Source organism: Daphnia magna, linkage group LG10, assembly GCF_020631705.1.
Source record: "Daphnia magna isolate NIES linkage group LG10, ASM2063170v1.1, whole genome shotgun sequence".
In the NCBI taxonomy this organism is placed as follows: domain Eukaryota; kingdom Metazoa; phylum Arthropoda; class Branchiopoda; order Diplostraca; family Daphniidae; genus Daphnia; species Daphnia magna.
Window position 1 is genome coordinate 1,613,131 of NC_059191.1, and position 16,212 is coordinate 1,629,342.

Genomic DNA, 16,212 nt, shown 5'->3' on the forward strand with positions numbered 1-16,212 from the left:
ATTGACTCTTTCTTGTCCAACCATTCGTGCAAAATTACCTTCTTTTTTTTGGTTTTTGTTTTCCCCTCACATGGCCGCATCCATTAAAACAAGGCAAATGTATTGGCCGCCACAACAACGAAAAATAGGTTGCGACCGTCTCTCTCTTTCTCTTTTTTTTTTTTGGTGAAACCGACTAAAATAAAAACCTTTAAAACGCGATTTATAGTATCAGACGGCTGGCTGCCTTTGAAAGCAAAAAAACAAAACAACATCGGACAACATTTGGTACGCGTTAAGAAGCTGACGGATGGATCGACACACGTCTTGAGCAACATGTCAAGAGATTGGAGAAAGACGGGCTTTTCTATCTCTAAGATGCTATAACTGCTGCTGCCTTTTAAACCCTTTTAGACCGTTCCAATTGAGAACGTTGGGCGGTATAGAAAATTTCTCGGCATCACTCTATATATACAGCCGAAATAATGCGATCTCTTTTTTTGTTTTTTTAAATAAAAAAGACGGCAGGGAAGGAAAAGGAGAAAGCTCCATCGTACATAGAGGAAGAAAGAAAGAAAAAGGGGGAATAAACGAGTGTCTATAATTAGAGCCTTTGGCTATTGACTGGCCCACTTCTGCCCGTTGCACGCGGCACACAAGTAACACGTACGTTGCCTTTTGGTTTCAACTTTGTCGAGAGAAGACACGCGAAAAGAGTAACACGTCGTTTTGTTTTCTGCCTTTTTGTGTGTGTGTGTGATGTCTTTTATTTCACCTTAAAAACGAAACGCGTGTCATTCTTATCGTGATTATACAGAAAGGCAGTACATATTATATACGTATATTATATAGGTATAAAAAGAAACTGATCATAGTCCACTTCCAGGAATGCATGCGAAATTGTACATGTTTCAAAGTGAATATTTGCTGTAGCTGCTGCCAAAATTGGTGCCTTATCCGGTTTCTTCTATACCTTCATTTGGTTATATACTAAATAACATGGCAAATTTAAACGTATATAGAATATAGCAGCAAACCCCAAGAAAGAAGACGTATACGTGATGGGAATCCCGAGAGAAGCAGACGAATGTTTTGCTTCAGTGTCTTGAACAAAGTGATGTATAACTGTCGTGCGCATATAGAGCCAAAAGAAAATACATTGGCGGTTTTTAGTCAAACGCTTTATCAGTTGAAAAAAAAAAACTAAAAGGAAATTTCCCATTTATTTTATTCTTTTCGAAAAGAAAAAAAGAAAAGAAAATGCGCTGTATGGTAATATACCGAAAGTACTACGCGAAAGAACATTGGTACAATATTAGTTATACGCCCAATAAGGTGTAGAGATCTACGTGGCTACATGCACGTCTTTGGTCCGGTCATTAGTCTTTTGAAGGCTCTCTGTTTTCATTGGTCAAATAGTTTTGTCTGAATCAGTGAAATTTCTTTTTTTGTTTTGTTGATGACTAACTCGGCCATGTCCGCGTTCGGATTGGTGCAGACAATTTTGTTTTTTCTTCTATGAAAGTGGAGAACGATGATACGTGTCCTCGAGAGTGCTCTACGTCATTAAGCCCAGACATTGGAAACGTTAGCACAATTTTTTTTTTTTCTGTGTAAGCCTTACTCTGTGTCATTTTCGATATAAATATCCATCGGAGAGTTAGCGAGCAGCGACAGAAAAAAAAAAAAAATTGGGATTTATACTAACGATGCTCATTCGGCCCTTCCTTGTAGGTATATAGCTTTTTCGGCAAGAAAAAATCTTGATGGTGGATGTAGTATTGCTTTTCAGTATATTTTGCGCGTTCATTTGTAATTAAAAAAAGAAGGGGAAAAATAATGAGATCGAGTTTAATTTTGTGTTGATTACAGGCAAATGTGTGTATACACATCAGTTATATATGTGATGTGTGTGTAATGGATGTCTAGATGTTGGGTAAACATCGTCAAGAGATCTGAAGCGGCTTCCGGCTGTAAGAGAAGAAAAAAAGGGAAAATGGCAGACCACCCAATCAGCTAAGATAAATGAGCGGTAACTGGATAACAACTTTTATATATATATATACGTAGGCTATATATAATCTAACCAGAGTCTTATTACGAAATGTTCCAGGCCTATGTGTGTACATAGTTAGACATTAAATAAGCAAGGTGGAGAGGGAATAATAGATTTACAGCCTATACAAAGTGATATTCAAATATTTAATGAATTCAAATTATAGACAATAGGATGTATGCAAATAAACTAATTAAAACTTCGATCTTTTGCTGTGCAATCAGCATTCTCCTTCGTACTGGGTATATACATGAATAGCGAAGAGCAATTATAATAATAAAACAAACAATGTTTATTTAATAACCCTATAATTTTTTTTAAAAAGAAAAGAAACAAAAAAAGTGGGAAATGGAGGAAAAAATGAGATGGTGATCAATTATACATAAATTTCTCCTAGTCAAAGAAACAACTAAATCTATGCGGGGAATCAGAAAGCCGTTGCTTGGCGGGCGGTCGTACTTTGAATTGTTCGTGCAACGCCATATATAGGGGAGAGTGGGGGTAATTGATACACTTTTTGGTTTTTTGTATTTCTTGAAAAAAAAACTGAAAAATTTAATATAAAAATTATATAGAATTGTAGCTTATTATCTCAGCTACTAAAGGATATTTTTTTTTATGAGAAAAGATTAATTTTAATAGAAGTAAATTGTAAAAAACTGAGGTCGCTTCGAGTGTTTCAATTGCCATGGTAGCAGGGCAATTGAAACGGTGTGTCGATGTAATTGCAACGTGGGTTTTCCCATAAGGAAGCTTCTTCATACCCACATAAAATGAAAATCACGATATCTCAGCAGCCACAACTGCTAGTGTGATCAAATTTTACCATTAGGTACAATGCGATATACAGATTTTGAAAATATACTTAAAGTAGATCGTAATTTAGTTTAAAATATTTAAATAATTAAATTTAAAAAAAAACCATTAAGCAACATGCTTTTTAAAATAAATCCAAAACAGGGAATACAAGTATTGTAGTTGTGTTAACATGATGATTTACATTTGTTTAAATGAATTACGTCAAATACTTGCAAAAAAAATGCAACCAGGGAATATAAACAAAGTGTTTCAATTGCCCTGCAATAGGGTCATCGTTACATTTAATTATTTAAAATTATTTAAGAGTGCAGGGAAAAATTAAATGGCATTAAATTGTAGAAAAATGAATTGCAAATCATCTGAAACTAATTTTATTACTAAAATGTAGCGTTTTAGGGGTTAAAACAAAAAAATTGAAAACGCAAATTTAACAGACGGAGAACAAAAAACAGTTTTTTCGGGATATCTTAAAAATTATTTAATAAAAAAACTCGTAAATTTTTCTAAACTTGTAAACCCCCTCATTCTATTAACCCTAATTTTTTCAAGAAAATTCCTCTTATACGGCGAGAGAAACAATTTTTGTTTCAATTACCCTGTGTCTCAATTACCCCCACTCTCCTCTACTATCATGCCGATAAGACTTCAAGAAAAAAATAAAATAAAATAAAAGAGGCCGCCCCGTTCGGGGCATCCATAAGTCACAGACTCTTATGCGTTATTTATGGCTTTTGTTCGCAACTTATATTGGGCAGTTGTAGTATTTGGATTTCCTTATATTATATAAGAAAGAACAGAAACGAAAAGAAAATATTATCGCTCGGCATCTTTTCCCGTCAATTAGGCAAAGAGAGTCTCCCTCGTCTAACATATATAAGAACGGATCAATTAATGTCGGATGAGTCGGTCGATTCGACCTCAATCACTTGAGATGTGTACACAGATGAGTGGTTGCCAGCCAAAAAAAAGGAGGAGGAGGCGAAAAAAAAAGGGTTCTATTTATTTAGTGTGTGTGTGTGTGTGTGTGCTCCAATTATATAGCGTTTCACGTGACGTTACTCACTTAATGAATCTTGGCGACCTTCTAATCACCGAGTTGCAACGCGTGCAGTGGCAATTTCGGTCCTGTGTGACGGGTGTTGCGATTCTGCGTGTAACACTTGTCGAGATTACGTAATTGACACGACGTGACCTATCTCACCTACAAGTTTCATTCAGTCCAATCGAACGAAGAATCTAAGAATAGCCTATTAAATAGTTTCACACTTATTTATGTAGGACGATTTTGTACGTGTATATATGTATTATATTGCTTTGGTTGGTTTCCGTTTTGACTCGTACAAAATTGCGCGCTGTTGTCGTGCTGTAATAAAAAATAAAGAACGCAAGAGTACTGTATAGCAGCACAAAGAATAAGGACGCGATGAAAAAGAATAAAAACATGGGAAAGAAGGGGATAAATAGTTTTGGAGAGGATCCAAAATATCGTAAACAATCAAGGGGGAAAAGTCAAGATGCAATCCAGTTCGCAGTTATGGCGGGCAAGGTTTATATACACGGACTAATCAATAGTAGAGGAACGCATGCGCGTATCTGATGTATATATCCCAATAATATGCATAGCAAACATTCCAAACTAGCCGCCGAATTCAATATTTAGACTGGAACACGTCTATAAAGGAAGATATACCTTCCTTTACGGTGCTCTTTTTATCATTTCAAATATATATATATAGAGAGAGTCTTTGGGTCTGTAATAGTTCTATGAATAGCTGACCGTGTCTGTATGCAAATGAGGCGTCGCACGCTTCAGGCTCTATCAGATAAATCAATTATTTTTTCAACAACTAAAAATATAGAAGTAAAGAGACTCGGGGAAATGAAAGGAAAACGGGAAAGCATGACGCCGCGTTACGCTTGAGCTAAATTTCAGGAATGTTGAACGAAAACGGCGGAGGCAACTGGAAAAAAAAAAGACAACAGCACGCGTTTACAAAAAAAAAGAAAAAGAAAGAAACACATTTTTTCCTCGAATTAAAAAGAATGATGACGATTCACAAAATAAGCAACTTGTGTATAATATTAGTCTTTTTCTCGATTCCTTTTCGTTATCTGTTTAAAAGGAGTGCCCCACTAAAGAAAAAAAAGCGATACTCAGCAGCAACCGTTGACAATTCAAAATATTCGTTTATGATATTATTCTAATGTATTTATTCTCGACATTGCTCTTTAATGTATATTTTAAATCGCACAGACTATATTGATGTTATTACACGAACATTCTTTTAAACCTGTTTTTTGATCCGAAGAAGAAGAAGCCGAAGGCCGATGGAATGAAACCAAATATGAGCGAAGGGACACGCGTGATTGCCGTTATGGCACGATAAGATCGATCTAAAGGAGTGACTGGTGAAAGGTGATTGTGAATCAACTATAGGATGTGACTTCTATTCTCAGGTATAGATGATGGTAAGAAAATATTAGTCACTGTTGACACACTTTTTGAAAGGGTCCTTTTCTTTCGCCATAGAGAGAAGCCATTTTTGTTATTTTTCATTTATAGTCTACAATATGACGATGTTTTTCTTTCAAACGACTCGCTCGCGTAAACGACATGTTAAAGAATTGGTTTTTAAATTAATTTGCAAGTCCTGTAATATACTACCATGGTAAATATAGAGCTAGACGTCTGAGAAGTCATACAAAGCCTCCTTTAGCCTACTTTTGGCATGATGTCAAGTAGTAATTGATTGAGGGTGGATCTTGTTTAGAAGGACCTGTTTCTTGCAGCCATGGAGAACAACATAATAATTCACGCTTTAATTGCTTATCGAACATCATCGTCTTTGTTACACCCATCATTAATAAGGAACCGGCCAACAGTTCCGTAAAATGACACCACCTTGAATTGAAACTTGATCCTGTTCATCAAAAAGGAAAGGTAAGTCTCTCTGCTAAAGGTCGAACCTTCCTGTCTACTGATGTCTGACGAATGGACAACGTAATTAGGAAAACACCCAAAAGGTAGTCTACCAATGTCATATTTCTTAGATTAAGGTTGATGATAAAAATGGTTTCTAAGGTCAATTACGTGATACCTCGTACTTTCGTTTCCCATCAGTTCTCGATTTCCCTTAACCATCAGTAGGTGACGATTCTAGTATTCTAGTATATAACCCACGGTACTATTAAGCGATAAGTACACGAGATCGATTATAAACCCATGGCTGACCTTATTTTTTTCTCACCTGAAAAAAGAACAAAGGAAAGGGCTTCATGTCATTGTATGCGTTTGATTTCAATGCCGTTTTATTTTTCGTGAAATCTCCAGTTTTTTTGTTGCCAGACCATCTGCGTTCTAATACACAATAACACCTTTTTGATGATTTTCACAGTTTCAACATATGGCGTGCCTGTTACCTTGATTGTTTGGCATTCGGCTTAAAAGGACCATATTCTGCGATTTGGGAGTTTTTTTTGCGACAACTTAAAAAACGCAACGGTGGTTAGTGCCCAAACTGGAAACATTTTTGTGTTGTTTTGTGTTTCAGTTTGGGAAAATAAATTATCGCTAGATGGCCCCAAGTGTCAATACATCTGTGCGCTGTGCTAATCGTCTGCTAGACATCCACGAGTTTCTCGTTTATAAACGTGTTCGGCGACCAATTTCCTTTCCATCAGTACGTTTCATTTAGTGGGTTGTCATGGCGGTTGAGAACTTCGGAAAAGATATCGTAAGTCAAGGTTTTCTCGTTTTATTATCAGTGTCGTTTATTTGACACATAAAATCAACAGGGTGCTGATGGATTGCTTGCTGCAGCCTCCGTACTGGAACGACCAGCCGAGGAATTCGTGAATGACGTAAGAATACTTAATTTTTTTTTTATCGCAGTTTTCCTAACTTTTTTATTTTAACAGTCAATGATTGAAGAATTGTGGGCAATAAAAGCATTTGAACATGCTGAAATCTATTTCAATGTAAGGCTTTGTTATTTTCACTACAAATTGCCAAAGTTTTCCATTAAATCAAAATTGATTAGTAGTTGCTGAGCTCTGTGGATCCTAAACTCTTAAGATTGACAAAGCACGATGATCAACTTTACAAGCATTTCCGTGAATCATTTCCTGACCTAAATGTGGCCACAGTTACTGAAGATCAACTTAAATCTGCTGAAGCCAAAGATGTTTGGAGATCTTTCTGTGAAATTTACAAAGAGAGTGTTGAAGACTATAATTATGCAACATTGATCCGCCTAAATGCAGCCCAGGAATACAGTGAAGCAAATTCCATGATTGTACCAAGAGTCCAGTTCTTAGCTATTGAACTAGCTAGAAGCAGGTATTTGACATTTCAAATATTAATTTTTCCTTACTATTCAATGCATCTCTGTGAATTTTGTTTCTGTTTAGGGAGGGACACAATGATATGATCAGATCCAACTTCAAACCTAAAAAACTACAAACCAGATCATGAATTGTTAAAGTTACAAACAAATTGAGTACAAACGACCTACTCGAACTGTGTTTTTCTCTGAGGTGAAATAAAAACGAAATTTGATTATTGTAAAATTCATCCGTTTTGCTGCCTGCAGTTAAAACGGCCGCCATCGCCGCTGCAGTTTTCGGAAGTGTCTGGCCTAAAGCCACGTTACTATGCCAACTAAAAAATAATATTATAGAAAGACTAATGAAATGGATCATGTAGTCTAAATTGACGGAGAAAATCCGCATATTCGCGCAATTATAGCAAAGTCTACATCTGGGTAAAGACGGTGCAACTTCGTTGGGATTTTTGTTGATTTAGGTGAAGTCAAGTATGCGGAAAATGATAAAAAAGAATGGAATATCGTCTTTAGCCAACCTTATGTGATTGGAGAAGCCAGAATATTTTTTTTTTTTCCAGTTTGTGACCAAGATGCCACTGCTGCATCGTGTTTTTGACACATTTTACCTAAACAAGGCAAAAGATCTCTATGGCAGTGAAACCGAGGAATGTCGATCAAACACCTTGCGCATAATTATATGGCATAAAATTTCTTCTGGCATTCAGTACGCTTGGCTTTCATTGCGAAACGGCCGGCATCTACACAATAGTGACTTACATTTTTTTTCTTTTTAATATAAAAGTTTTCCTGTTACCACATAAATTATTCGCTAAGAAATATTAATTGGGAATTGACACGATATCAACTGTTTTGTCACACGAAATGAATATAAGTTTTACTCCGTGTATGAACTTGCGTTCATTTTCATACATTTTCCCTTTGAAATTAGAACAATAGTGTAACATTCACCCTAATGTCCTCAGGATGTGTGATTGACCAGGGACATAAGCTCTAAATTATACAGAAGAAACGACAGAGTACCATTATTGAAATCGTAAGTATAATTAAGCACGTTCTTATTTTCACAAAGAAAAGTTACCCTGAATACATAGCCAAGGCACATTCGTTAGGGCATTGCACTCTTCTCTTGGTAGAGCTCGCTGCTCGGGTTCCAAGTTGTAAGCTCCATCTGGATAAAACCCATTTGGCTGCTCATTTATTTTTGTCTTTTACCTTGGAAACTGAAGAATCGGCGGTTTTACAAAAGTGGGGTTTGTTAAGAAATGAAGTTTGAAAAAAGAAAGAAAGAGGAGGAAAAGGAAAAAGGGAAAATTCCGGTGATTGGCCAAGCTGGTAGGGGTATGCAAACTCTCTCAACCGAGTCTTCCAATGCTCATGCCCCATAGGCAATAGATGAGTGACGTCACGCTGTCAGGTTCGGCTGTCGACACGACACGACTGTTTTGCTGCGAGCTGCGAGTGTTCTTCATTATTGAGGATCTCGCAATTGCCAGTCGAATGGATGAAAAATGGAGTTGCAATCTTCCTTTATCAGTGCCGTAGAATTTTATAAATATCGGAGAAAATCTATTAGAACAGCTTTGTATCTAGTCTGTTTCGCATTACTTATTACCATCCAAACCACCAATGCTGAAGAAGTCTACCAATGTGACAATCACACACAGACCTGCATTAGCGAATCGGAATTAGGAGAACAAAGTGACCAGCAACTCTTTAACCTACCCTCACCTCTACCCACTTGGGCAGAAATCCCACAATGCAGGGGGAAAATTATGTTAAATCGTCCTTTTGGCTTCCTTTCCGATGGGCCTGGCAATTATTCATTGGATACAAAATGTGCATGGATTGTTCAAAGTTCTGCACCAAATGCAACCATTTCGTAAGTGTTAAAAGTTTCCGTTGTATCTGCCATAGTTTTACACCGTTCTAAGCACATTGAGTATCAATATTAATATTAGGTTACAGCTTATTGAATTTGCAACTGAGTGCAGCTGGGATCATCTGTATGTATATGATGGAGATTCTGTTTTTGCTCCACTACTTGCCGTATACAGGTATAAATAAGTTTGTGCCAAACAGAATTTTTATTCAAGCCTATATTTGTCCTTAAAATGTCTAAAATAAAAATGTTTTGGTGTTTACATTTTCAAATGCAGTGGCCTCACAATATATGGCACTTACAAGGTGGAAGAGTTGAATCAAGTAACATCTACTTCAAATACTATCCTGTTATACTTCTACAGTGATTTGGCATACAATATGTCAGGATTTAACATTTCTTATAGGTAAAAAAAAACAAACAAACAAACAGTTTATTGTATTTCTAAATATCACTATTTTTCTTATTGTTCCGCTTATTGATAATCCTGCAGCATAAATTCATGCCCATTTAATGAAGAGGGAAAAAGATGTTCAGGCCATGGTGTATGCATTGGAAGTGCTTGTACTTGTGATGCAGATTTCCATGGGCATAGTTGCCAATATGCTGTCTGTCCAAATAACTGTAGCAAACATGGCTCATGCAATATGGAAACCCACAGCTGTGTCTGTGATGAAGGATGGTCAGGTAATGCATTGGTTGTTTGCCCTTTTGTATTAGTCCCTGTCACCTAACACATCCTTTGGTCTTTTAACAAAGGCCTTGACTGCAACCAGACTCGAGACAGGGGCTTTTGGACTAGTGTGTGGGAGTTCAACGCCACTCGCGATGAACGTCTGGCACGTACTCAAAGCAGTGGATCTGTCTGGAAGGGCGTTTTATGGGTTGTGGGTGGTCATGGGCTGGATCTAAAGTTACCATTAACTATGGCATTTAATATATCAGGTTAGCAATTGTTATATAAGGTGATAAGAGGTAACCCCTTTATACTAAAAAAAATTTAGGTAATGACTGGACCCGTGTAGAAACTAATGGACTGTTCATTCCAACATTGCGTCACGGCCACTCTATTTTGATTCATGAGGTTTGAATTTCAGATCTAAGATTTTTTCGCATTTCATCTTACTAACGAAGGGGGATAATACAAAAATAATCCTGGCTATTGTTACCCAATCTAGGGTATTTTATATATGTATGGAGGCGTTACGCATGATGGTGCCGTCTCGTCCCAATTATGGAGCCTTGACCTGTCTACGAAAGAGTGGATACTAGTTGCACCTAGTAAAACCAAAGAGTGCCAGCATCGATTGTGTGGCCCGGTAGCAACTACTGGCCATTCTGCAGTGTTGGTCAAGGACAAAATGTATGTCATTTTTGGCTACAATCCTGTCTTCGGTTACCTCAACATTATGCAAGAGTACAGTATAGGTAAGACTCACTTGCTGAGAACCGTATTTGGTAACTAATGCCATATACGCTATTTTTTTCTGTCGAAAATTACAGATAGTCGGCAGTGGAGCGTTGTGTCTACAGTGGGAGCTCTCGTACAGGGTTCCTATGGTCACAGTTCCGTATGGGACCCTCTCACAAAGCGCATATACGTTTATGGTGGTTATCAATCGGAAAGTAGCTCTGCGTATGGATTGACCGATGCTTTACACTCTTACGACCCAGCACATCGGGTTTGGCGTGTGCATCCATCTAGTGGGTCCTATCGTTACCTACACACGGCCATTATGAGCGGTGGCCTCATGCTTGTTTATGGAGGAAACACGCATAACGAAACCGCAATTAGCAATGTAAGGCTTCCACCCCATTTTTTCATAAATGTATGTTTTTAATTGAGTGTTTTATCCACGATTACCTGTAGGGTGCCAAGTGTTATTCATCAGACTTCATCGCCTACGATACGGTGTGCGATACTTGGTTCAAACTTAATCAGCCGGCACCCACTAGCGTCGGTGGTGATCTTTCGCGTTACGGTCATTTAGCAGCCTCATTTGGCCCTTCATCAGGTAATAACAGTTTGATATACTTTCCTCCAAAGATACTATGATATCCTATTTGTATAAGCAGACCTGAATGATAGCGATGAGTATCATCAGCCATTGCTTCCTTACGGAATGCTCATATTTGGTGGCTTTGATGGAAGGTTGAAGAGTGATGTTCTAGTTTACATCGTAGGCGTTTGTACGTCTCTGGCAACGAAGGAACAATGTCTTACTGCCATGCCCGGTGTGAAATGCGTCTGGAACAAAGCGGCAAAAAAGTGTGAACCTTTAGCCAGCATTTCCAAAGAGGGATATGAAAAATGTCCGGGTTTAGGTAATAAAGATTCTTTATTAACTTCACGTTTTCACAACATAAATGCATTATTGTCTGGTAGCGTTTCCAGAGACATCGAATTCTCTATCTGATTGGCCCTATTCTGCATCTCCGATAGGATATTCGATCAATGCAACCCTTCAATGTGGGTCCATTTCCAGTTGCCCGACCTGCTTGCACACGACATTTAACTGCGTCTGGTGTGGTCATAATTGTCAGTATGCTAAGTGTACAGAAGGGCTGACTCATACCAAAGCTATCACATCACTCGAACACTGCCAAGTGGCTGTCGCCAACACTTGTAGACTGCTGCATAGGCAAGTTCGATTGTTTTCGGGTTGAAACCGTTGGTATTTTTTACATAGCCAATTCGCTTTTCCAGCTGTTCAGCCTGCCATACGGAACCGCATTGCCATTGGGAGCCTGACGCCCGTTGCTACTCATATGTGCGCAAGGTTACACATTGCCATTTGCGTATCTTTCCTATTGCTAAAACATATTTGCCTTATTGCATTAGTGTGAACGATCAGATCGCATTCTCTGTTTTTAGAAAGTTTTAAAGTCCTTGGAAGGATATTGCACAATAGCATTAGTTTAGTGTCCCAAACGGAAAACATTTTTAATTTAAATAAGTGAATTCCTTATAAAAATGTGAAATGCTTTGCTTTAAAAAGTGAAGATACCTTTATTGAAGATTTAAAGAAATTCCCGCATTTCATAGCGAAATTTGTGTTAACAAGGATAGATAGCCTATCCTCAACTTTGATTTTCGATTCGTTCACGTTTATTTGAAAGCTTTGGATTCATGAACTAGAATGACGGTTTTTTATTTAATTCCATGTCCAACGACGTTAGATGGGAAACCGCACCGAGAAAGTTGATGTCAAAGAAGATCAGGTGTGTGACGCAGCATGCAGCTTACGCACGAATTGCAAAAATTGCACACAGGTATTTGGGTTTCTTGCGTTGTTAATAACTAACCAACTAGATTTATTAATTGCTGAGTTGTCGCATAGGGTCCGTGCTTGTGGTGTTCAAATCAAAATCGTTGTGTCGACAAAAACGCATACATCCCTTCCTTTCCCTACGGCCTGTGCACCGAGTGGACAACGCACGAGAACAAATGCCGAGATTTGGACTTCCCTCAACTTGAAGAGGGGAGCCCGGCTGGACAACGAAACGTTCCATTAGGAGCAAGTGTTTATACGAAAATGACAACGTGCAAATCCCATCGCAGTTGTTCCGATTGCCAGGTTTGATATGGTTATGAAATTAACGGAACTTCAAAAATTAGCGTGTTTTTATTTCAGGAGGATCCCGCTTGCGGTTGGTGTGACGACGGTTCAAACCGTGGCACAGGAACTTGCATGCCAGGCGGTTTCAGTGGTCCGGTAACGAATGTACTGAACTTGAGTACGGACCTTGTTTGTCCCGCCCAGCAATGGTTCTTTACGAGTTGCCCACCATGCCAGTGCAATGGTCACAGTACATGCATCGAAGGCACTCAAAAGTGCAATCAGCCTTGCCTGCACCTTACGGAAGGTAATGAATTTCAGATTCTTTCCCAATCGTTATGGTTCTTATTGGTCTTTTGAATTCTCCCAGGTCCCCACTGTGAAACTTGTACGCCGGGATATTTTGGGAACCCAGTGAACGGAGGAACCTGTTCTCCTTGTCAATGTATGGATTATCTCTGATATGCTGAACTTGACTTTAACATAATTGTTTGGGCTGATTCAAATTTCAGGTAGCGGACATGGAACGCAATGCCATCCGCTGACTGGCCGTTGCTTTTGTACCACAAAAGGAGTGGTTGGGGATCATTGTGAACGATGCGACCTAGCGAATCATTACTCGCCCGGGCTTCTGACAATGACTTCCCACACTAACAGTAACTCGGGTGTCCCGGCGAACTGGACTGTGTTACCCACCTGTTACTATGACCTACAACTAGACTTTCAGTTTACTTTTAATCTGTCCAAAAAAGAAGACCGACACATAAAACAGATCAATTTCCGCAATATACCTCTCAAGCCTGATCTTGATCTAGAATTCAGTGTCCAGTGTTCCACATTGGCCAAGCTCAACATCAGTGTCAGATCAGCTAAGGTAGTTTCTTAAATCTGGGTTTGGTACCGTTGTCAAGACACAAATAACATCTTAGGTTTCGGTTGCTAGGTGGATGAAGACATTGACGAAGAAAAGTTCATACTCGTAAATTACAATTGCACAACCTTCAAATCGAGATTTCAACGTAATGAATATCACTTTGGCAGTGAAGAGAACACAACATTTTACGTATACGTGTACGATTTTCGTTCACCTATCCAAATTACGGTAGTACTTTAAAAACATTCTACCTTTAATTGTTTAATGGGATGTATAATTTTACTTTAATAATTGTAGGTCTCCTTCAGCCAACATCCAAAATTGGAGTTGCAACAGTTTTTTATAACCTTTTCCGCTTGTTTTATATCTCTGCTTATGATGGCCGCTATTTTATGGAAAATCAAGCAGAAATATGACATGTATCGAAGGTAAGAAACATAGTCTTTCCGATTCCAAGCTACTGATTTTATGAAATGCCGATTTACGTCTTATCTTTTCAGGCGACAGAGATTGTTTGTAGAAATGGAACAAATGGCGTCTCGTCCGTTTTCGCATGTACTTGTGGAACTTCAAGTACCGCCCAATTTTCCTTGTCGTGTCTCCGTCGCGAATAACAGAGGTACACCAGGTGAGTGAGTTTATCCATTGTGTCACAGGTTTTTCTTTGCTAATATATGACACCAATTTAGCCGAAAGTCGAAATCAAGGAGTCACAGTAATGGGCACCCAAGGGGGCTCCATTAATCAGCGTATAATTGAAACAAGTTTGTGTAACAATGTAACCCCAGCCCCTTCATCTTCTTCTACCCATTCAACAGCGATTTCCTCAAATGCCGTCCGTCGAAGGCGCAGGGTAAGTCGCTTACACAGTAAATGTTAACGGAATTACATCACTAATGTATCCATTCTATTTTTCCAAAAGTTCCGTCCAAGTCCTATTGCTTTAGAGCCTTGCGTCGATCAGAAGGCTGCCGTGCTGTCGCTTTTGATACGGCTTCCAAACGGGACGCTTCCCTACACTCCTCCAGGACAGTCGGGTACTTGTTTTATTTATTTTATTTTTTTTCGCCTCTTGATTTACTGTTGTAGGGAATGGTCATTTCCAATTTTTTTTCCGTTCGTATTAAACAGGATTAGCAATTGCTTCGACGCTCGTCTCACTAGGTTCATACTCCAGTCGAAAGAACAACGTCAGTGAATGTCGTGAAGTGCCCAGGAGTTTGCCAAAAGCCAAAACTCCCCCGACGCTTCAGAGCGCGTGAAATCATGATTTCAAACTTCTTATTCTCTATTCTTTGCAAGGAAACAAATTTTTATTTCAATCTTTACTCGCTTCTTTTAGGCTCTCCCGTTTCGTCTTTTATTGTAACATTCCTACAATAGCGTGCATGATTGGCTCTAAAATATGTAACCATGACAACTTACTATTCGTTTTTGTACAAAGCGCTCTAATGTGTATTTGTTTCTGGTATTAATATCAATACAAATTTTTGCATTCTTTCATGTTGTGTTAGAATTGTTTTCGCGGAGAGATCCATGCAACGTCTTTGATATAGTTGAAAAAATAGAGTAAGCCATATTTCTTCTTGTTATTTGAAAAATAGTGTGACACCAAATCATCCTCATTACCTAAGAAAATAATCAAAAATTCATAATGAAGTTTAAGATAGGTACCTAATCAAATTACAGACTTACTGATAATTTGACCTCTGTCTGATGTTGTCGGAAGTACATTTTCATTTGCAGAAAGACTGACAAAGAATAAAAATGGGACTATCCACAAAGATATGGTGAAGTATGCCAAAACCTATAAATATAGAAGCAAAAATTTGTGGCCTGATCCACTAATGTGCACAAAAGGTATTAATGCATTACCTCTAGAAAAGGGTAATACTTCATACCAAAATAAGCAAAAGCCCAATAGTGGTTGAGTCCAAGAGATGCTACGGGTGATAATAAATTAATTTAGGCCATTGTGAATGGCATATTGTAGAATTCCACAAGAGATAAACAAAACAAATCATGAATAGATATGTTGAATACCTAGGCAGATGATGAACGATGGTGATGTTAAAATAAAATAAGGAAATGTCTTCAAAATTGATAAATTTGACAGCTGGTGAATAATATTGCAAAGTAAAAGGCTGACAGGAAATGACTCAAACATCCACAGTCCAAACTGAATCACAAAATTGGCCTGAAAATGATGAGATAATTTTAAAAAATCAAAGTGTTAGCATATAAAACCTTGGCAGTCCTTGGGACTTATTACTAGATGACCTTACCCATATTATGTAGCGTATTATCTTGCTAGTAATACTTGTATATTCTTCAACCAACTCAGCTAGGAAATATAGTCCTGCAGCTGTACCAAAATGAATTGCAATAACATTAACATAGGCATCTCTAATTGATGGATCACAGCACAACATCTACTCGCTCGTCAAACCGGCTACTAGGTTTGCGACGATTGTGATTGATTAACTAAAATGCAAATTTAGTACATACCAATTGCAAGAGTGATACATAAAATCAAAATTACAGATGAAAGAATCGCCAAGATAAACAAAAACCACATTCTGTGCTTGTGTATTATATGCAATACAATGTCAAGGATTATTCAATGTTTGCCAATGATGACATGGCAGACGAAATACCAAACATCTTCTAAGCTTCAAAGTAGCCTAAGGGTAAAAATA

At 38.1% G+C, this 16,212-nt stretch overlaps 3 protein-coding genes and 1 long non-coding RNA gene across 6 annotated transcripts; 3 read left to right on the forward strand and 1 right to left on the reverse strand.

The window, feature by feature from the left end:
• The first annotated feature begins 655 nt into the window (after window positions 1-655).
• Window positions 656-1,151, forward strand: LOC116932774. The gene is made up of 2 exons (XR_004399712.2): window positions 656-803; window positions 866-1,151. It is a non-coding gene; the product is annotated as an uncharacterized LOC116932774 (long non-coding RNA).
• Window positions 1,152-6,428: 5,277 nt separating this feature from the next.
• On the forward strand, window positions 6,429-7,423 carry LOC116932771 (protein PBDC1). The gene is made up of 5 exons (XM_032940602.2): window positions 6,429-6,588; window positions 6,650-6,715; window positions 6,773-6,832; window positions 6,898-7,193; window positions 7,265-7,423. The coding sequence occupies exons 1-5, from the start codon at window positions 6,559-6,561 to the stop codon at window positions 7,326-7,328; spliced, it is 516 nt and encodes a 171-aa protein (XP_032796493.1). The 5' UTR covers window positions 6,429-6,558; the 3' UTR covers window positions 7,329-7,423.
• Window positions 7,424-8,419: 996 nt separating this feature from the next.
• LOC116932769 (attractin-like protein 1) lies at window positions 8,420-15,014 on the forward strand. 3 transcript variants are annotated; one of them, XM_032940600.2, is made up of 23 exons: window positions 8,420-9,079; window positions 9,159-9,254; window positions 9,357-9,485; window positions 9,573-9,766; window positions 9,839-10,024; window positions 10,084-10,163; window positions 10,258-10,507; window positions 10,583-10,878; window positions 10,950-11,094; window positions 11,156-11,404; window positions 11,523-11,721; window positions 11,787-11,859; window positions 12,260-12,352; window positions 12,421-12,657; window positions 12,715-12,946; window positions 13,010-13,084; window positions 13,152-13,513; window positions 13,583-13,741; window positions 13,811-13,941; window positions 14,014-14,141; window positions 14,203-14,366; window positions 14,436-14,550; window positions 14,645-15,014. In XM_032940600.2, the coding sequence occupies exons 1-23, from the start codon at window positions 8,709-8,711 to the stop codon at window positions 14,773-14,775; spliced, it is 4,095 nt and encodes a 1,364-aa protein (XP_032796491.2). In that variant the 5' UTR covers window positions 8,420-8,708; the 3' UTR covers window positions 14,776-15,014. The 3 variants fall into 3 exon arrangements, with proteins under 3 accessions (XP_032796491.2, XP_032796489.2, XP_032796488.2); XM_032940598.2 differs by having other exon boundaries at window positions 8,423-9,079; window positions 11,466-11,721; window positions 11,787-11,850; XM_032940597.2 differs by having other exon boundaries at window positions 8,425-9,079; window positions 11,466-11,721.
• On the reverse strand, window positions 14,941-16,185 carry LOC116932770 (protein TEX261). Its single transcript, XM_032940601.2, has 6 exons — window positions 16,022-16,185; window positions 15,799-15,878; window positions 15,557-15,710; window positions 15,389-15,456; window positions 15,209-15,320; window positions 14,941-15,142 (listed from the first exon to the last, which is right to left on the reverse strand). The coding sequence occupies exons 1-6, from the start codon at window positions 16,089-16,091 to the stop codon at window positions 15,024-15,026; spliced, it is 603 nt and encodes a 200-aa protein (XP_032796492.1). The 5' UTR covers window positions 16,092-16,185; the 3' UTR covers window positions 14,941-15,023.
• Between the last annotated feature and the right edge of the window lie 27 nt (window positions 16,186-16,212).